The sequence below is a fragment of the Sceloporus occidentalis genome, unplaced genomic scaffold (assembly GCF_023333645.1).
Source record: "Sceloporus occidentalis isolate IW3139 unplaced genomic scaffold, rSceOcc1.0.p SCAF_39, whole genome shotgun sequence".
Classification (NCBI taxonomy): Eukaryota; Metazoa; Chordata; class Lepidosauria; order Squamata; family Phrynosomatidae; genus Sceloporus; species Sceloporus occidentalis.
In genome coordinates this window covers 3,871,649-3,892,949 of record NW_028317019.1, presented here as the reverse complement: position 1 = coordinate 3,892,949, position 21,301 = coordinate 3,871,649, and the positions used below count along the sequence as shown (strand labels likewise).

Below are 21,301 nucleotides of genomic sequence, written 5' to 3'. Positions count from 1 at the left end.
ATTCTGTGGGTTTACTGTCCGCCCTGTTCCTTAACAGACTCCCTAGCGGATCTGACACAACTGGTCTTTGAGCTGCTGCTGGATTCGCCTAGGCTTTTAGTCCTGGCAGACCGCAACATCCCCCTCGATGCCACTTCTCAGCATGCGCAGGGATTGCCAGGGCCTAGATGCTGCTGCTGCTTATTCCGCTGGGAGCCTTTGCGGGAAAGGAAGGTATGCTCTGGGGGTTCAGCGGCCTCCCCTTCCTTCTTTCCTTTGAGGAAACCACAATGGAGCCCAAGGTGCAGAGCTGGACTCAGGAGGGAAAGGCAGGAAAGGAAGGCTCTCTCTGTGTATCCTGTATGTGTGTGTGTGTGTGTGTGTGTGACTGTGTGTGTTTGCCTCTGCTGTTCTTATGGCTGGGAATGGAGCTGAGGACTGAGGAGAGAAGAAAGGGTCAGTTTTGGGCAGATTCAGAACTTCTGTGCATTCAAGAGTCCAGTGTGTTGAAACAGCAAAGAACTTTATTGAGAACACATAGAAATCCAGTGTTTAAGCCAGAACTGCCCACTCCAATCCAAACAATACATTAAAACGTCAAAACCTAAAACACCACCCTCTTCAAAACGTAGCCCCCACCTCCAATTCCCACAGTCTCTGCCCCACAGATAATAAGGCCACCATTGCCATTCCCACAAACTAGCCCTTTATGTCAATACCTGCCCCCAACTTTCTTCAGCCAACATCCCACACATTGCAAAAGTTTATCATTCCCATAACTATTCTACACATCTATAACAAATCCCAGCCCCCGAACTAACTAACCTATACCACGACCCACAATCTCCAGCCAAATTTACATCCCAAAGTAATTATCTATACTATTAGCAATTAAAACCTTAAAATAACAAAATACAACTTTAGAACACAAACAGACATATCGACACACAAAGCTTACAAACAAAATCACAAGGGCCTTTTCTTAGCACCACTGGATTGAAAATATATTTTTTGTATTCATTATTGAGAAAAATAATGTTAATTCACTACTGGGATTTGTGTTGCTTCTCTCCTGTGTGGATTCTCTTGTGTCTCACTAGGTTTGACTTCCGAGAAAAACATTTCCCACAATGCTGGCATTTGTGTGGCTTCTCTCCTGTGTGGATTCTCTTGTGTGTTACTAGGTGTGACTTCCTAGAAAAATATTTCCCACAATGCTGGCATTTGTATGGCTTCTCTCCTGTGTGGCCTCTCTGATGTGTTACTAGATTTGACTTCCAAGAAAAACATTTCCCACAGTGCTGGCATTTGTATGGCTTCTCTCCTGTGTGGACTCTCTGATGTGTCACTAGGATTGACTTCAAATAAAAACATTTCCCACAATGCTGGCATTTGTATGGCTTCTCTCCTGTGTGGACTCTTTGATGTTTCACTAGGTCAGACTTCCAAGAAAAACATTTCCCACAGTGCTGGCATTTGTATGGCTTCTCTCCTGTGTGGACTCTCTGATGTGACACTACATGTGACTTACAAGAAAAACATTTCCCACAACGCTGGCATTTGTATGGCTTCTCTCCTGTGTGGACTCTCTGATGTGTCATTAGGACTGACTTCTGAGAAAAACCTTTTCCACAACGCTGGCATTTGAATGGCTTCTCTCCTGTGTGTATCCTGCGATGTTCTAAAAGGTGTGACATCTGAGAAAAACCTTTCCTACAATGCTGACATTTGAATGGCTTCTCTCCTGTGTGGACTCTCTGGTGTATCACTAGGTATGACTTCCAAGAAAAACATTTCCCACAATGCTGGCATTTATATGGCTTCTCTCCTGTGTGGACTCTCTGATGTGTCATTAGGACTGACTTCAAAGAAAAATATTTCCCACAATGCTGGCATTTGAATGGCTTCTCTCCTATGTGAACTCTCAGATGTGTCACTAAGTGTGACTTCGTAGAAAAACTTTTCCCACAATGCTGGCATTTGAATGGCTTCTCTGCTGTGTGGACTCTCTGATGCCTCACTTGGACTGACTTCGAAGAAAAACCTTTCCCACAATGCTGGCATTTGAATGGCTTCTCTCCTGTGTGGACTCTCTCTTGACTCACAAGTTTTTCTGTAAAGAAGGACAATGACAGATAAGTGAAAATCAGAGTTAAGAGAGGAGGGTGTTACCCCCAGATTTAGCCCCCATTTACCCTTCCCTATTTGACAGTAAATTAATAAAGTTGGTGTGAGTGACCCGAGCATGATCCTGTTGCAGATACCCTAAATCCATGGAACGATTGTATCCTTACTTATAGCAGCTAGCAAAGAGACTGGATGGGGACTGCCTTGAGGGAATCAGTGGAAGCAGATAGTCAGAGGACTGGTGAAAAAATGTTCCATTAAAAATGTGCAAAAATACTTTGATTGACAGGTGGCATCATATCCTGTGAGACTGCCATAAAGTACAGAGTCGGAGCCCAAGGCATGATGCAAACCAACAGCAGAAGTCACTTCATGCTGTTTGGCTCCAGGAGATGACTCACAGCCAATACAGTATACAGCTCACATGCGAATCGGTGTGGATTGGATTGGTGTGTGAACAAGAGATGGTGAAGTTGATGGAAGTTGGAGAGGAGAGCTTGCAAATATTTGCATTATTAGGAGCAGGTAACTGTTGAAGTTGCCAGATATTGTGCAGCTGTGATTATTTGTCGCAGAAATTTTTTGAAACTGATGCAGAAACAACCATGAAATATCGTCCAGTTAGTCTGACATCAATACTAGGAAAGATTCTAGAGCAGATCATTAAACAGAGAGTCTGTGAACATCTAGAAAGCAATGCCATAACCACAAAAAGTCAACACAGGTTTCAGAGAAAGAAGTCATGCCAGACAAACCTGATCTCTTTTTTTGATAAAATTACCAGCTTGGTAGATGAAGGGAATGCTGTGGATATAGTATATCTAGATTTCAGTAAGACCTTTGACAAGGTTTCCCATGACATTCTTGCAAACAAGCTTGTAAAATGTGGGCTAGACAAGGCAACTGTTACATGGATTTGTAATTGGTTGACCGGCCGAACCCAAAGGGTGCTCAACAATGGCTCCTTTTCATCCTGGAGAGAAGTGACTAGTGGGGTGTCCAGTGGGGTTCTGTCCAGGGCCCAGCGCTATTCAACATCTTTATCAAGGACTTGGATGACAAAATTGGGAGCATACTTATCAAATTTGCAGATGACACCAAATTAGGAGGAGTAGCTAATACTTCAGAGGACAAGATGAAAATTCAAGATGACCTGAATAGACTAGAAAGCTGGGCCAAAGCTAATAAAATGAAATTCAACATGGAGAAATGTAAGGTATTGCACTTAGGGCAGAAAAATGAAATGCACAGATATAGGATGGGGGACACCTGGCTGAATGAAATTATGAGTGAAAGAGATCTAGGAATCCAAATAGACCACAAGTTGAAAATGAGTCAACAGTGTGATGCAGCAGCTAAAAAGGCCAATGCAATTTTAGGCTGCATCAATAAAAGTATAGTGTCTAGATCAAGGGAAGTAATAGCGACACTCTATTCTGCTTCGGTCAGGACCGACCTGGTCTATTGTGTCCAGTTCTGGGCACCACAGTTTAAAAAGGATGTGGAGAAACTAGAGCATGTCCAAAGGAGAGCGACTAAAATGGTGAAGGTTCTGGAAACCATGCCCTACGAGGAATGACTTAGGAAGCTGGGGATGTTTAGCCTAGAGAAGAGAAGGTTAAGTGGTGATATGATAGCCCTGTTTAAATATTTGAAGGGATGTCATGTTGAGGAGGGAGCAAGCTTGTTTTCTGCTGCTCCAGAGACAGGGACCCGGAACAATGGATGCAAGCTACAGGAAAAGAGATTCCAACTCACCATTAGGAAGAACTTCCTGAGAGTAAGGGCTGTTCGACAGTGGAACAAACTCCCCTGGAGTGTAGGGGAGTCTCCCTCCTTGGAGGTCTTCAAGCAGAGGCTGGATGGCCATCTGCTGGGCATGCTTTGATTTGGATTTCCTGCATGGCAGGGGGTTAGACTCTTGCGGTCTCTTTCAACTTTATTATTCTATAATTCTATCTTGAAATAATTATGACATAGAGTCAGTCTACTGTTTTAAGTCTATATTTCTTAAAGTTATTTGGGACAATTTTTACTTGCAAGGTTTAGGATTTCATTTTATGAACTGATTTTACCCTTATTGCTAGGATGCAGTTTACTTATTGTGATTCTTTGTAATACTTGTTTTTACTTCTTCTTTTTTTTTTAAGTTGGCCATGTGCCGTAATAAATTATTCATTTATTCATTTGTATTATTTTGTAACTCAAGATAAAGAACCTCCAAGGACTTGAATGAAATCTACTGTGTCGGTGACTTATTTTTAAGTGTGGACAGTGGTCTGTGTATTGCCAATACCTATATCTAGATATTTGCTTCCATACTCTGCCATGTTATTGTTGAGCTGCATCTGGGAGCGTCACCCTCAGATTGTAATGTACATTGGATTGTGAACGCAATCGAAATTCAGAGCCAACAAGGACCTGAGAGGCAGTGTGGTCTTTGTCTGAGGTATTTGCATCAAACACACACTGCATTCAATTCGTGTTCATGCCACGCTTTCCCCTCACAGGAAATATTCTAAAGAGCTATAAACCTTTCCGAACCCTCAGTTTCTGCCGTAAGCACCAATTTCAGTATAAATATCAGGCCCAACTTGCTGTGCTTCAGTGTCAATCCAGTTACAGACACTCTGTTTTCTTGGCTAAGCACCTCAATGCACTCACCAACCCCAATTGTCGCAGGAACTACTGACCTCTCCCCATTCCAACAATTGGAATAAAGCTCTGGATAGGTAATAAATACCTTTAACAAAGCCTTACATCTATTCACTACTCCCACCTTTGCTACCTAGATCTTGTGTGTGCGCATGAACACTTATATATATATATAGTATGTGTGTCTGTGTATTTTGCTTTCCCCTAAATAAATAATATAACTTTATTACAGCCATTTGGCCAGCACAATTACAAAATTCCAATTTAAAACACAACATAGGTTCATGTACAGGCAGATTGGAGAGTATAACCAAATGATAGTTTATAAAAAGTAAGGCTAAAAAGTAAGGATAAAAAGTAAGGATAGGGCTGCACGATCAGGTAAACAGACAACGAGTAGGCTGCCATCACCTCACAAACAGCTCTATCATATTGTGTAATAGAGTACCACATTCAAGATATATTAGTTCAAAACCACAGTCATATCCCCTGTCCAAGCAAGAGCTAAACTACAAAGTGCCATTAATCAGATGCAACTGATTGGGGTAACTTCATTAGACTTTAGTCCCCAACTAGGTTAGTTTGATGGTATGGTAAAATACGGCCATACCTCCTCCTTTACAAATCTTACCGTTAAATCAAGCCATCTATACAGATTTTGAGATTATAACATATTACATCTGTTTAACAAACTGCTAACGATTTGCAATAGCAGCTGCAAAGAATTGTGCAACTGCTTGCGTTATAACTTCCTTCTGATCTGCAAGTAGAAAATTGGTATAAAATTGCTCTTGTCTGCCTGGAAACTGCAACACAATTGGTGTTATATGTAAAGCACGTATTTCTGTATACAAAGAACAGCCAAAGAGAACATGATTAATATTTTCGATTTCCTCCGAGCCACAAGGACAGTATCTGTGTTCGTAAGGGATCTTTTTAAATCTGCCCTCCAGGACTGCTGATGGTAAGATGTTAAACCTTGCTGACATGAAAGCTCTTCTGAATTTCGGGACATTCAAATTCTCAAAATATTTCACATATTTGCCAGGTCTACTGGATTCCCTAACAGGATGTAAAGTTAGTTGGCTTATATGAGTCTGGAAATCAATATCCTTGATGCGTTGAGAAATCACAGATTTTGCTTTATCATAGCCTAGTAGAGTTATTTCAGATAGTGAGAGTCCAAGAGATAAGAGTTTCAAGGTCAGCGTCTCCTTCCAGGGAGACAAAAAGGAGTCTGTTAGAATTAATGGCACTAAACCGATCGGAACAAAAAACATTTTGAGCCATATATTTAATTTGCATATCCATACACGTGCCTCAACAGATAGCATCCCTGTTTCTAGATGGAGAATGGGATTCGAAACACAATTTGGGGCACGTAAAATTGTTCTTAAAATTTTTGCTTGAACTGCCTCGAAGGTTGTAAAGCTACTGAAAGTACAAATCTCAGAACCGTATAATAGTTGTGCTAAGATCTTAGTAACAAAGACTTGGAGAGCTGATAAATGTATTGGCGTCCCTTATTATAATAGAAAGAATATAAAACTTTAATACTTCTTTGTGTGTCCCCTAAATAAAACACAAAAACCTATTTCAAATGCCTCTGACGTACTGTTTGATTCAGGACCTGCTAGAGCTGGGCGGGATCCAGAGGTCACTGTTGCCCCAGTAAAACTATCTTGTTCTATTGAGCTAAGTCCCAAATTCCCCTAAAAGCATAGCACTTGCGGGTGTCCTCCCCAGACTCCAGCATTTTGGGTAACAAAGGGCCTCTGGAATCAACCATGGAGCTAAGCAAGCTCAGGATGGAAAAGAAACATTAGAGAAAAAGCAGGTTTTGTGTCCCCCTTTCTTCCCTTCATAGATATTACTCATAACTGATCATAGAATCATAGAATCGTAGAGTTGGAAGAGACCACAAGGGCCATTCAGTCCAACCCCTGCCATGCAGGAACTCTCAATCAAAGCATCCCCGAAAGATGGCGATCCAGTCTCTGTTTAAAGACCTCCAAGGAGGGAGACTCCACTACACTCCGAGGAAAGAATGTGTTCCACTATCAAACAGCCCTTACTCTCAGGAAGTTGCTTTAATTCTATAATTCTAAAGTGGAAACAAAGCACTCTGACAGTGAATGATGAAAGGGCCCTCAGTCTTCACAGGAAGGGCAATGGATTCAGGTTCCTTACCCACAAAGGCCACATTCTCATAATTCTCCATCATCACAGAACTGTATGTAAGTTTCTGCTTCTTTGTCAACAGTTTCCATTCCTCCTCGGTGAAATATACTGCTACATCCGCAAAGGTCACCTGCAATAGAAAATAGCCTTATCCAGAAAGTAACTAAGCAAAAGGGGAGGAAAGCACATGGTGCATCCAAATATTATTTCATCACTTCAGAATTCAGTCCAGGAAATAAAGTTTAAATTCCGTTAGCAAGCAAAAAGCTACTGCCTTTCCCCCCTTTTTTTATTGTGGTAATACATCTTTCTTTTTTTTTTACAAAGCTTGCATGTTTACAACAAGATAAATAAAAACATATATCAACAAGCTATAAATCTGTTAGGCTTATTCCTGATAACTCTCCACAAGAAACTGTATAACTTTATCTTTTAATACAACATCTTATTCCCCTATCTCTAGGTATGAATAGAAAGGTTTTGTTTCTTGTACCTCTCTTTACCGAGCAGCGGCTAAATAAAGTCTTACAGCTTCCCAATCCTTTCCCCATTTAACCATATCCTTCTTGTTTATTAATGCTGTTAATCTGTCTAGATCTTTCAATTCTTGAATTTCGTTTTGCCAAGTCTCCATTTGTGGGATTATTATAGGTAATTTCCACTTCTTTGCTATTATCCTTCTGGCAGCCGATATTAAGTATAATAATATTTCCCAATATTTCCTTTCTTCCTCTGGGTCTAGTAATGAAGTCTTGCTTAACAGATATATTTCTGGTCTGAACTCAAAATCAATTTTTAATATTAACTTTATTTCCAAATGAATCTTCACCCAAAAAGACTTTATATATGTGCTTTGCCACCACATATGTAAATATGTATCCATTTCTTTTTGGCATCTCCAACACCAGTTATCCTTTAATTTATAATTTTTTCTAGTGAGAATGGTGTTTGATACCATCTATTTACAACTTTCAAATAAATTTCTTTTATTTTTTGTGCTACAGTAATTTTTTTTGTTTTTAATCTAGCTTCTTCCCATTTTTCCAAGTCTAAATTGTATCCCAATTCTTGTGCCCATTTTGTCATAGAATCTTTAATTTCCACTTCTTCAAGGGATCTTTTCAGTAAGATGTTATATATTTTACATAATATATTTTTTCATCTTCTTTCATTAATATTCATTATATTCTTTCTCAAAACCAAATAAACTCTTATCCTTTGTAAATCTGGCTTGGTAAACCTATTGTGACAAGGTCTATCATGCATATGATGAATTGGGCACCAGGCCATGAAGGTTCATGTTGCCAATCTCTTGCTTTTAGTTGGTTTCAAGGTGCTACAAGATTCCTTTGCATACTGTTGGGCATGCTCTGAATGTGAATTCCTGCATGGCAGGGGTTGGACTTGATGGCCCTTCTGGTCTCTTCCAACCCTACGATTCTATGATTCCTTCTTTAAGTTGAATATAATTCAACCAATTCATATGGCCTAGTTTAGTTATGATTTCTTCCTTTAATCTTAATATAACATTTCCTTCATTATCATGAGTTCATATTTCTCTGTACCTTATCCATTTCTGATCTTTTCCCCATTGGCCCAAAAAAACCTCTTGTGGGGAAACCCAAAGTGAAAGTCCAATGTAAAACATTTTTTCACAGTTAGCCAGTTATTAATGAAAGGTTTCCTCAATAGATGTTCATTAAAGACTTTGTCCCGTTTGTGCCCATCATACCCATCATACATATGCAAAAAAGGTACTGCCTTTGAGATCCAGTTTGTCTCAGATATTTTCAACATAATATACAATATAATGAACAGTATAATTTAGGCCATGGCTGGGATATTGAGGATGGATTAGGATACTGACATTCCCAACACATATAGAACATTTAGCCACAAGAGAATTATGGTGCATATAGCCATTTCTTGCCAAATTTTGGAGGCAAATGTCATTTTTAAAAAACAGTTCTGGGGAGCACTCTGGACTTGAGGGCCACTGGCCCACCCCCAATTTAGATCCAGAGATGGCCTCCCATATCCCCCAACATTTCACAGACAGGAAAAGCAAGGCACATGTGGACAAGCAACACCAGAAGGTGGTGAGGATGGCCAAAGTTGTTTATGAGGAAGATCACACAAACTAGGAAGGGCACAGCAGTTTGTTTTTGCCTCAGCCTCCTGGCATGGGAAGACCCTGGCAACTTTTCTCCTCTCCTCTCTCCCCTTTTGAGTTGATGGGGTGCAAACTCCTTGGAAGTCATTTTTCAGCAACCCAAGAGAGCTGAGGAGAAGAGGGAAAGTGGTAGGAGGAGAGGGAAACCGGGACATTTTTGAAAGCCCCTGAAAAAATGGGGTGACAGAGGATTAACCAGGACTTTCTCTGCCAAACTGAGACAATATGTTCTCCACTTGCTTTCATGAGTTGGCCCAGCAGTGACACAAATGAAACTAATAGTCAGGATGGTGACTCACCAAAGAGTTGTACTTCGACAGCCTCTTTCTCTTGGAGCCCAACTCCCTCCGCTTGTCCTCTGTGTTGGCCATTGGGTGGGCAAGGGGTCCTGGTGGCCCTGCACTTGGGTCTCTTCCAGCAAAATATGCCCCAAAGCTGTGTAGAAGGAGACCGAGATGAAGTTCCTGAGAAAAGAGACTAGGGTTAGGCTTGATTTGTCAAGAAACACTGCATCACTCAAAGACACAGAGAACAACATGCTACTAGTGAGATACGCAGCTGACATATGCATCCTTTTAGCCAATGCAGAGGTGGGTATCCCCTTCCTCCCTCTGCACCAAACAAAGCCCCCTGGACCTAGCATAGATTCACTGCAGCTCCCCTACACAACAGATACTCCATGTTAAAATGCTTTTGACATTGCTATGTTACGCAGCACGTGAAGTAACACGTTAACATATGGTGCCAGATTCTGCACCTTGACTGTAGTCAGTAGCTTGTGAGCTGAAGAAACACCTGTCGCTTTCTCAGTGAGCAAAGTGACACTGTAATCTTCTCTCAGATGAGGCTTTTATTCATATAAGAAGTTCCACTGTGTACAACACTATATGCATCGACACCCTCCACCATCCACACCAGAAACAACCCACTCTGAGGCACACACTGTCTGACTCTTCCTCAGTGACAGTTGAGAATGACAGTTGACAGTTGCATCAACATTCCAATGATGCACTGTTTAAATGCTGACACATCTAACTGCCACTAGAGCTGTCAATGACTTCCACAACAGCTCCACCTAGTGGCCACATGCATGTCATTTCCTCAGACCTGTTCACCATGGTCCTGACACTCCATGCCTTGTGAGAGTGGAGGGGGTCAGGGGATGGGGAATTGGAGAGGACCCTGGCTATGTCCCTGTAGCTAGATGTGAAATGAGCGCATCGTCTGCTGAAACCTCCTGACCTCCCCAGTGGCCCTCAGAGGAGAAGGCCTTCCTTTGGCTTCTGGCTAGAGAAACACAGCTGGATGCTTCTCCAATGCCTCACACCCAACACTCTCATCAGGCATGGAATGACCATGGAGCATGGCTTCCACAATTCCCATTTTTCATTCTGTATTCCTTCTAATTTCACATCTATTTTAAACCTCTCCCTCATTTGACGATAAAGATACCAGTGACAATCTAGGCCAGATTCTTTAGGTTCTTCTTGTGTTTTGATCTCTAGTTTTCCTTGTGATTCTTTCAGGACATCCTTGTATCTTAACCAGTTAGTTTTCTGGATACCTTTCCTCCCGAAAAGAGCCTCATGCGGCAAACACCATAAAGGTATTTTTGGACATATTCTACACTTGTTTTCCCCAGATCTTCAATAGAGCTTTTGTTACGAAATGATTTGTGCTTTCTTTATTAACTTTCTCTTTGCCGTAAATTAGGTATCCATGCCACCCAAATCTTAAATGTTCACCCTCCAGACATAACAGCTGTTCATTCTCTAACAAAACCCATTCTCTAATACAAACTAAACAACAAACAGCATAATAAAGTCCTCTTCTACTTTTGTCATCACAAAGTATTTTCGTTTTTATCCTGGCTCTTTTTTTAATTCCAAATAAATTTTGAAATTTCCTTTTGCCATAGATTCAATGGTCTTTCATTCTGGATGATGGGTATCGCTTGGAACAGAAACAGTATTTCAGGAAGGAAACTCATTTGGATCAGTGACATTTTTCCTAATATTGATAAGGTCTTTTCTGATTTCCTTCCATGTGTCTCATAGTTATTGTGAAATAGATCTGAGTTTTTATTTGTTAAATTTATTGCTAGATATTTAACTTTCTTTCCCACTTTAAATCCACTGATTTATTCCAGGATTTGCTCTTCCTTTTCCTCATATTTTTTGTTATTAATGTTGTTTTGTCTCTGTTTCCTTTTAGTCCTGAATCATATTCCAATTCCACTATTACATCCATCAATTGTCTTGTGCTCTTTTCTTGGTTCTCCAGGGAATACAAATGTCGTCTGAGAAGACTCTCATTTTAAACTCAGTTGTTTTTAATTTTTATTCCATTGGTCTTATTTTCTAATCCTATCCTATTATTCAGTGCTTCAAGGATCAGAATAAACAAAAGGGGTGATAGTGGGAAAGCTTGCCATTTACCTTTAGAAATCTTAAACTCTTCTGGTTTTTATAGTTAACAATTAGTCTTTGATCTTTATAAATTGCCTTTATCCATCTATAATAAGAAGCTCCTATTTCCATTTTTCAAGTGTCGCAAATAACATATCCCATCCTATGTTATTGAAGGCCTTTTCTAAAAAGATAATTGTTTTTTTGTTGTGCCTTTGAAAATATTCAATTATATTTCGGACGTTTTGAATGTTATCACTGACTTGTCCTTATGAATCCAGTGTTTAAGACCTTTTTTGAGTCTATGGGTCAAAATCATAGAAAATAATTTATAATCCATATTTAATAAGGAAATTAGCCTATAGCTCTTTACCTCAGTTGCATCTCTATCTTCTTTTAACAGCAAAGTTATATTAGCTTGTTTCCATGTTTCAGGATAATGGTTTTCTTTGATGGCATTTTCTTTGATGGCATTTACAGGAAGAAATACCTTTAAACCCTTTGATCTTTTTGCTCAATATGACATGTAAACTGAAAAAGGAAGTAGCTAAAAGATTTCCCAGACTAATTTTGTAGATGGTCACTCACAGTATTGGAAAAGCATCCAAATTCCTAAAATAGAGGAGTGGATAATTAAACTAAGAGAAGCAAAGGGATTGGACATTTTAACCGCAATCATGAGGGATAAATCAGTTGAGAAAACTAAAGAGGACTGGTCATGCTTTGATTTATTTTGTAATACTAATTATTAATTTACGATCCCAGATATCATATGGAAAGTCTACAGGAACATTAGAGGTTTAACACATATCGATACCTTGTAGGAATTTAAGTAAATTAAATAAAAGGGTCATCTTAGCTTAACTGGGAAGTAACTTAATAGTACATTTCTGACAGTTTTGTATATCAGGATGTTATTTATTGCATGTTGTATGTGTATGATATAGGTATTTGTACTTTTTTGTCGTTGTAGCTGTATTTGTTATGCAAATGTCTTGGTATGTTTTTTCATTTTTGTTTGCAAAGGATTGTTTATAAATAAATTACAAAAGAAAAAAAGTGGTTTCCAACCGGATTATTTCTGTAGTTCAGATACAGCCTCAGTCGGTTATAAAGGATAGAAGAACCCAATTCATACTTTTATCCTGGTAAAAATGGTTTTGCTTTTTTTAAATATAAGCAGTTTGTTTTTCTGTCTAATTCTTATTTTTGTTGTTCTTGTTTGTTTGTATGTTTGTTTGTTTCATTCTTGGTAATATGAGTTATTCTGGTCTGTCTCCTTCCTTCTTCCCTGAAAGTCTCTTAATAAGGAAACTGGGGAGACTTTTAAAACCTCCCAAAGGAGCCACTTTTGGCCTTTTTTGGGGGACTAGCCTCCTCTTAGAAGCCAAAGCCCAATGTTTGTGAAGAAGAAGAAGAAGAAGAAGAAGAAGGCTTGTATTAAAACTATCCTCCCCATTTCTGATCCCTTTTGAAACCTATGTTCCCCAGAAGGAGCAGAGCTGTGTAATAAGAAAACCCTCTCAGAAAAGAGACACAAAAGAGACACAAAGAGACACACTTCCTTCCTTTTGGCCCAAGGAGCCTGTCCTCCTTCTCTCTCTGGAGCCTCAGGAGAGAAAGAGAGGCCTCTGTTCAACTGAGGCTCAGAGAAGGTTCTGGAACATTATTCCCCACAGTCACAAGCAGCACAAAATGGCAGCTAGAACACAAAATGGCCGCCTCTGTCTCAGCGCTTGGCAGTTGGCAGTTTGAGGCCTTCAGGGAACCCAAAATGGAGGATGAAAGGGCCCCAAAGTCAGAAGGGACCCCAAACAGCATTTCCAAACCTTAACAACAGCTAAAATCTTTCCTGATGCTATAATACAGAGACTCACTGAGATACTCTTTATAAATACTTTTACATGTCTTTATAAATAAATAAAATTTAATAATACTAATGCTAGTACTACTAATAGTAATAATAAGTTACAACCAGGAGCTTTCTCCCAGTGGCTTCTCCCCCAGAGGCCTCTGCCTATGCTCAGGAGTCCCTTCTTCTTCTCCTTCTTCTTCCTCTGCAGAATCCTCCAGAAGTCTCTCTGCTCCTCCTCCTCCTCCTTAGTCTCTTCCTCTAAGCCTTTCTCCTCCTCCTCCTCCTCCTCCTCAGGTCTTTCTTCTAAGCCTTCCTCCTCCTCTTCCTCAGGCCCTTCCTATAAGCCCTTCCTCTTCCTCTTCCTCCTCCTCCTCCTCAGGCCCTTCCTCTAAGCCCTCCTCCTCCTCCTCCACCTCCTCTTCCTCCTCCTCCTCCTCCTCAGGCCCTTCCTCTAAGCCTTCCTCCTCCTCCTCCTCCTCAGGCCCTTCCTCTAAGCCTTCCTCCTCCTCCTCTTCCTCCTCCTCCTCCTCCTCCTCTTCCTCACTCCCGTCCTCTAAGCCTTCCTCCTTCTTTTCCTCCCAGACTTTGGGGGACAATTGTGTGCCTTCAATTCCTTCCTGGGGATCCTAAGGCAACACTGACACAGGAGTCGCTTTGTAGATTTTGTCAAAGGGTGTTTACCATTGCCATCCTTTGAGGCTGAGAGAGTGTGCCTTGGTGGCTGAGGTGTGTGCTGCGTGCCTTGAACCCATGTCTACTGACCTTATTCCCAGGGTTTCCTTGCCTTCAGGTTTGCCTTCCACTTTGCCCTTTGGCTTCCTCTGAGGCTGAGAGAGTGTCTGCTGCCCAAGGTTCCCCCGCAGTGGGTTTCATGGCCCGGAATGAATGCCATTTTCATCATGTAGATGTGTGTTTGTGTGCGTGTGTTGTCTGCCTTCCAGTTGGCCATTGGTCTTCCTCTGAGGCTGAGAGAGTGTGACTTACCCAAGGTCACCCATTTTGTATAATGGGACTTGAGCACCCATGGATTTTACTATCCAAACCAAATCCCAGAGGATATCAAGGGCCCATTGTTTTTCCATCTTTTTTTTCAAATAGCAAAGCAGATCTTGCTTGCCTGATCTTTGCATGTTCAAGAGCAGTGTTGGGCAAATGCTAAGAGCTGCCTTGTGAGGTTAGGAAGAGGGTCCTGGAAAACAGTCCTCTTAATCTGGACCCACAGACTCAGAAAGACATGGGCCCCCCATTCAATGGGACACCTTTCTTTGAGGCTGCCCTAGGTCCAGGAGGGTCTCTCAGGAGAGATTGGGAAAGTCAGCCTTTGAGGAGTTCTGGTCCTTAAAGGTTAATGTCTCCAGGCTTTGCTGAGAGGGCAATATTTGGGATTTGGGCAGATCCAGGCTGCAGGGCTCTCTCAGATCTGGTTCAAAAACACTGCAGAAATTATGATGATGATGAATCTTCCCTTCATACCCAGAGAGCCTTGTGGATGCTCAAATAGTAACAGAGGTCAAAAACACATTGCAGAAATAATCCAGTTTGCAGAAATAAACCACTTCAACTGCCCTAGTTCAGTACTTGGGAATCCTGGGAATTTTAGTTTATTATGGCATCTGAGTTGTCTGACAGAGAAGACTAAATATCTCACAAAACTACAGTTCCCAGAATTCCCTAGCATTCAGCCAGACAGTTAAAGCAGCCCTGAACTTGGACCATTGTTAGTGGTTGGCTTGGAGCCTGAATAGGGTTCTAGAAGGCTGGTGGCTTTGGTCGTTGGCTGCTTATGAAGAAGGGCTCCTTCTGGGTTTCCTTGGCAGGAAAGGAAAGGAAAGGTGGGTGCCTGAAGATGCTGATGGGAGACCCCTAAATTTGGTTCCTTTGTGAGAATGCTGACTGAGGGGGAAGAGAAGGGAGATGGATTTGGTCCCCAGGGAGGCCCCAGGGCAGGCAGGGCAGGCCACACAACATTTGCTCACTCCCAAGTCAAATCCTGGTTTCCCTTCTTTTGCCCAGGACCTAAACCTTGACCAGAAAGGATCAGGTTTTATTTGCTTTCTTCTCCTGTAACATGTGTTTTTCCTTGTCCTTTTTACACGTGACAGTAAAGATACGATACAGCAGGGCCTGGCATTGAGCTTCCAGTTTTAATGCATGATCTTCAGACAGGAGATGAGGCTATCTCTTCTCAATTTTGGAGGGAGCCCAATTCCAGGAAAGAGGAAAGATCTCTGTGCAAACATCTAGATCAGATGTGAGAGCAGTAGCTTATTATAATTTGCAAGGATTCATTCATTGGTTTCTTCGGCGGGTTACAGACCGCTGCTTTGCGGCGGTCTGCCGCCGCCGCTGGTTAGTCCACGGGGGAGCTGGAGCCTCCACACAGCGCGGCTCCCGTGCGGACCGAAAAAGAAGCTCCAAAATGGAGCTTCTTTTAGAGTCGCGTTTGCGACGTAGTGAGGCGCCAGAGGCGCACTCGCTACGTCACAAAGGACGCGACGCGTACGGACGCTCAGCGTCCGATACGCAAAGATGGCGCCGGCCATGTAGAAGGGCCGGTGCCATCTTGTACGGACGGAGTCCGTATTAGGCCCAGGGGCGTCTAGAAGAGACGCCCCTTTTTTAAAATGGGACGTCCTCCGGACGTCCCAAATGCCGGTTTGTAACCGGCCTTCAACTAGAATAATTGCAGGGGTCTATGGATTGGTTCAGTTTCTTGCTTTGTCTCAGTTGTGATGGTACAAGGGCTCACTACTATACCCTGCATTCGCCATCTGGCTAGAAAGAAGGAGGCTAAATTAAATGCTTTTTATCCTTAGTTTTTTGTGGATTTTTGGGCTATGTGGCCATGTTCTAGAAGAGTTTCTTCCTGACGTTTCGTCAGCATCTATGGCTGGCATCTCTGATGCTGACCAAATATCAGAAGAAACTCTTCTAGAACGTGACCGCATAGCCCAAAAAACCCACAAAAAGCTATGGAAGCCAGCCATGAAAGCCTTCGACTTCACGCTTTTTATCCTGTCTCTCCAAGCAAGTGAGAAAGAATAATTCTCTCATTTCCCCTTGATCTGGGAACAGACCTTTAAAAATTTCTCTCTTCATTTCTACACAGGAAATAAATAATAATAATAAAAATTTTATTTGTATACCGCCCTTCCTACGATCAGGGCGGTGAACAACAATCAAAACAATACAATACAGTGCAATATCAAAAAAAACTATCAAAACCAACAATACAAATACAAAACCATTAAAAACAATATTAAAAACCCCATCAGCCAGCTACCCTTGCTGTCAGAGGGGGGAGGCTAGCTGGAGTTTGTATTGGGGAAGGCAGATCGAAACAAGAGGGTTTTCAACTCCCTCTTAAACTGGGCAAGGGAGGCGGCCGAGTGGAGCTCAATGGGCAGCGTGTTCCAGAGGGTCGGGGCGATGATGGAATATGATCTCCTTGTAGTGGAGACTAATCTAGCCCCAGGGACGCTCAATAGTTGCTGCCCAGATGTTCTGAGGGTGCGGGGCGGAATGTATGGGGAGAGACGGTCCTCAAGATAACCTGGGCCCAAGCCATGTAGGGCTTTATAGGTTATAACCAACACCTTGTATTGTGCCCGGAAGCGGATGGGCAGCCAATGCAGGTCTTGGAGTACAGGTGTAATATGACTGGCCCTGGAAGTACCAGTGACCAGTCTGGCTGCCATGTTCTGTACCATCTGTAGCTTCCGGGTTTGGTACAAGGGTTGCCCCATGTAGAGTGCATTGCAGAAATCCAATCGAGAGGTTACCAGAGCATGTACCACCGTTTCAAGGTCCCTCTGGGCCAGGTATGGGCGCAGCTGGCGAATGAGCCGAAGCTGATAACAGGTGCTCTTGACCGTCGCATTCACCTGAGCTGTAAGGTGAAGCGACGAGTCAAGAAGCACCCCCAGACTGCGCACGGAGTCCTTCACAGGAAGCGTGATCCCGTCCAGGACAGGTGGAACCACCGCCATTCCTGGACCAGGGGAACCTATCACAAGTACCTCCGTTTTCTCTGGATTCAGACTGAGTCGGTTTTCCCTCATCCAGCCCATTACCGACTCCAGGCAGGCCACGAGAGGAGAGACGCCATCCTCAGTCACTGCATCAGTCGGAGACATAGAGAAGACTATTTGGGTGTCATCAGCGTACTGATAACCCCGAGCCCCATGGCTTCGGATGATCTCTCCCAGCGGTTTCATGTAAATGTTAAAAAGCATGGGAGACAGAATGGCTCCTTGAGGGACCCCGGATGTAAGGACCCTCTTATCGGACCACACGTCTCCCAGCTGCACCATCTGGAACCTCCCAGAGAGGTAGGATCGGAACCACTGGAGCACAGTGCCCCCGATTCCCACCTCTGCCAGGCGCTCCAGAAGGATACCATGGTCTATGGTATCCAAAGCCGCTGAGATGTCCAAGAGCACCAACAGGGACACGCTTCCCCTGTCGATGCCCAGACGGAGGTCATCGACCAAGGCGACCATGGCCGTCTCAACCCCGTAACCCGCCCGAAAGCCAGATTGACATGGGTCCAGATAATCCGTTTCATCCAAGACCGATTGAAGCTGGATTGCAACTGCCCTCTCGATCACCTTCCCTAAAAATGGCAGCAGCGAGACTGGCCGATAATTACTGTGTATCAGGGGGTCGAGGGAGGGCTTTTTAACAGCGGTTTTATTGTGGCCAATTTCAAGCTGGTTGGAAATTGCCCATCCCTCAGAGATGTATTAATAATCCGGTGTAACAGCGAGGTTACCACCGGTCCCCCCTGGGCCGCTAGCCATGAGGGGCAGGGATCGAGAGAGCAGGTTGTCTTCCGAACGCTTCCAAGGATCTTGTCCACATCCTCGGTACTGACCAACTCGAACTGATCCAGTTTAATAGAGTCCACGGAGGCTCTGGATGCCTCTACTCTTGGTTCTGCCCTAATGCCAACATTAAGACCTTCGCTTATCCGAGATGTTTTATCCACGAAGAAGTTGTTAAATTGGTCACAGCAGGTCTTAGAAGGTTCAAGGATCTGGTTCAGAGTGGGAGGGAGCTGAGTTAGCTCCCTGACCACCCTGAACAACTCTGCTGGACGTGACTCCGCGGACGTGACATGAGCACCATAGAACGAATTCTTAGCTGCTCGTATCGCCTCTCCGTAGTCCTCCAAAAGGTGGTCTAGGAGAGCCTTGTCGGCTAAGCAAAGGTGTTTCCGCCAGCGGTACTCTAGCCGTCGCAGGACCCGCTTCCTTGTCCGGAGGTCTTCCGTATACCAGGGCTTACGTTTGGAAGCGGGCCTGAGAGGGCGCTTGGGAGCGATGCTGTATATAGCCCTAGAGAGACCGGTATCCCAGATACCAGTCAGGGCATCAACAGAGTTGCCGTCACTTCCAACCATATGACCCTCTAGGGCTTCCTGGAACCTTTTGGGTTCCATCAGCCTTCGAGGGTGGACCATCCTAATAGGTCCACCACCCCCGGGGGGGATCTGGGTAGAAGCCTTGATTTTTGCCTCCACGAGGAAATGATCCGTCCATGACAAGGGGGAAATATTAGTTATTTCCGCCCACGGATTTTCCGCATCCGTACAAAAAACCATATCCAGTGTATTTCTCGCAAAATGCGTAGGACCAGAAATCAGCTGGGACAGGCCCATGGCCGCCATGGTATCCATGAATTCCCGAGCTGCACCGGGTGGAACATAGTTGGCCGCGACGGAGAGGACAAGTAGCCTGGGTGTTTCCAGCATCAGCTCTGCGACCAACTGTGTCAGCTCGTTAAGGGAGTCTGTTAGCGCACGGGGTGGCCGATACACCAACAAAATCCCTAGACTATCCCTAGCCTTCAGGGTCAGGTAAATACACTCGATAAAGGAAGTTTGACGGATGTGGTTCCTGGTAAGAGACAAGGTGTTCTTATGTACCAAGGCCACACACACACCCCCGCCCACCTAACCTGGTCTGGTCCTTCACCGAAAACCCGGCAGGGAGGGCCTGTGCCCACACAGCGTCTCCCTCAGGCCCAAGCCAGGTCTCGGTAATGCAAGCCAGGTCGCACTTGCTATCTTCTAGCAGATCGTGTATTATGTGGGTCTTATTGTTAATCGACCTGGCATTGCACAGGAGCAGCGACAGGGTTTGTGGTACGGTTGGAGTGACCCTCAGGTCATTTGGCTGGGAGGGGGACCGGAAGGAGAGATAGATATGACGCATCGATCTCGCCTTCCTCTGTAACGCAAGTCCCTTCTCCCACCGCCATACCTCCCCCTGCCCCACACTACCTCAATAGGAGCTCCGCTCTTGCATCTTGAGTAGATTTGAATGACAAACTGTGAGCGAATGTAGTTTGTAATTTATGCATTAGGCTGAAAGAGATCGCTAGAGGCCCTGCCCCAGGTCTAGGTTTTAGCTCACAAACCTCAGGACCTGAATTCACAACCCTATAAGAGAGATGGAGGGACACGAGAAAGTAGGCAACCAAAGTCCTATACATATTATCCAGTTGTAGCAGTTTGGTGCCATGATACCGGCTGTGGATCCACCCCAGAGAAACCTGGGAATGGGGTGCTTAGAACTGGATGCTTGGCAGAGAGTCCCAGTGCAGTCCTCCATGAGTTTCTATATTATTCGAAGTACTTCATGAAATAAGAAATCCCAGGATTCTGTTGGACAGAGTCCTGGAAGTTTCATGGTGTCAAAGTGCTAGGTTTGGGCAATGGAGATACAACCCAGGTGCCAAAAATGACCCATAGCAATTCTGGACAGACTCATTCAGTCTCTGACTCTATTGGTGGAGAGCTATTTACACCAAGAAACCCATGGATCTCCAAAGGATCTCCAGTTTATTTATTTTATTTATATACATCCATCCTTTCTCCCAATATCGGGACTCGGGGTGGCTAACAATAAATTTAATACAGTACTAATTCAAAACAATGCAAATTTTTTAAACTTAAACCATTTATACAGTTGCACCTTGAAAATACTAAATCGTATCAAAAACCATGTACAAACCTTGACCTCCGAATTGCACAGCAGTTCAAACCTTATCTCTTGTTTTGCTTAGAATCTCGCCCTTGAGGCATCAGCATTTCCAGAAAGGAAAGTGGAAGTGTGAAATACTTTTTGTTTGGAGGGAGAGTCTATCCAGATTCTGTCCTGTAAAACTATTAGAGCCCCCTTTGATGCTGTCTGATTCAAAACATATGATTTTAAGGCATCTTGCACTTTTATCTCCATCCAATAAACCTTTGAATTCTTTGAAGCATTCTGTTTTCCTGGCTGCCCATCCCAAGAGTATGAAACATGGCCCTAGTTATGATGAATCAGTCTTTTTCTTAATGGAGATGGAGAGCGAGGGCCCCAGGATCCCCACTCCTGGCGTAAGACCTGGCCCAGTTCATTGCAGATATCTGACATACTTAATATTAGAGCCAGAGTGGGAGGTTTTGGGAGTCCCTGTCTCTCCAAAAGTAACTTTCCCAAGAGCAGTCTAGGTCTCCCTTCCAAAGACCAGCAGTGGATGGAGAAGGAGGCCTTGGGGAAGCAGAGGAGAGCTTGGCTTGACCCCCAAGGACTCTCCCTTGAAGGTTCCCATCTCTCGAGGAAACGGTGGAGCCTGGAAGGGAGACTGAGGACTAGGGCATGCTGGGAAAAGTTTCAGGGGGAGCTTATGGGAGCAAATGTGGGACTTTGCTTTCTCCTCCCAATTACTTTCCTGCTCTCTTCTAACAGGCTTGAAGACAACATAAGGTAAGCTCAATGGTGGAAAAGATTACAAAAGCCATCTTCTCTGTGTATTCCATGCTCACCTCCATGCCACCTTAGGAGCAAGCAATCTCCACTGAGGGCAGCACAGTCGAAAAATGATATCCAAAATGGGGAGTGGTCTTTGAGATCCTGATGGTCCTCTGAGAGG

At 43.5% G+C, this 21,301-nt stretch overlaps 1 protein-coding gene and 1 pseudogene across 1 annotated transcript; both read right to left on the bottom strand.

The window, feature by feature from the left end:
• Positions 1–21,301, bottom strand: part of LOC149290427 (uncharacterized) — a 429,900-nt pseudogene that overhangs the window by 26,113 nt on the left and 382,486 nt on the right.
• LOC149290435 (uncharacterized) lies at positions 531–9,486 on the bottom strand. Its single transcript, XM_089489232.1, has 3 exons — positions 9,415–9,486; positions 6,952–7,072; positions 531–2,092 (listed from the first exon to the last, which is right to left on the bottom strand). Exons 1-3 carry the CDS (start codon positions 9,484–9,486, stop codon positions 1,026–1,028), a joined length of 1,260 nt encoding a protein of 419 aa, XP_089345358.1. The 3' UTR covers positions 531–1,025.

What these genes read in the sequence shown, in the direction of transcription:
- LOC149290435 (XM_089489232.1), bottom strand. Translation starts at nt 9,486, where the DNA reads ATGGCCAACACAGAGGACAAGCGGAGGGAGTTGGGCTCCAAGAGAAAG. An exon ending in TGTCGAAGTACAACTCTTTG is followed by an intron (nt 7,073 to 9,414) that starts GTGAGTCACCAT and finishes TTTCTATTGCAG; the next exon opens with GTGACCTTTGCGGATGTAGC. An exon ending in TGAGAATGTGGCCTTTGTGG is followed by an intron (nt 2,093 to 6,951) that starts GTAAGGAACCTG and finishes CCTTCTTTACAG; the next exon opens with AAAAACTTGTGAGTCAAGAG.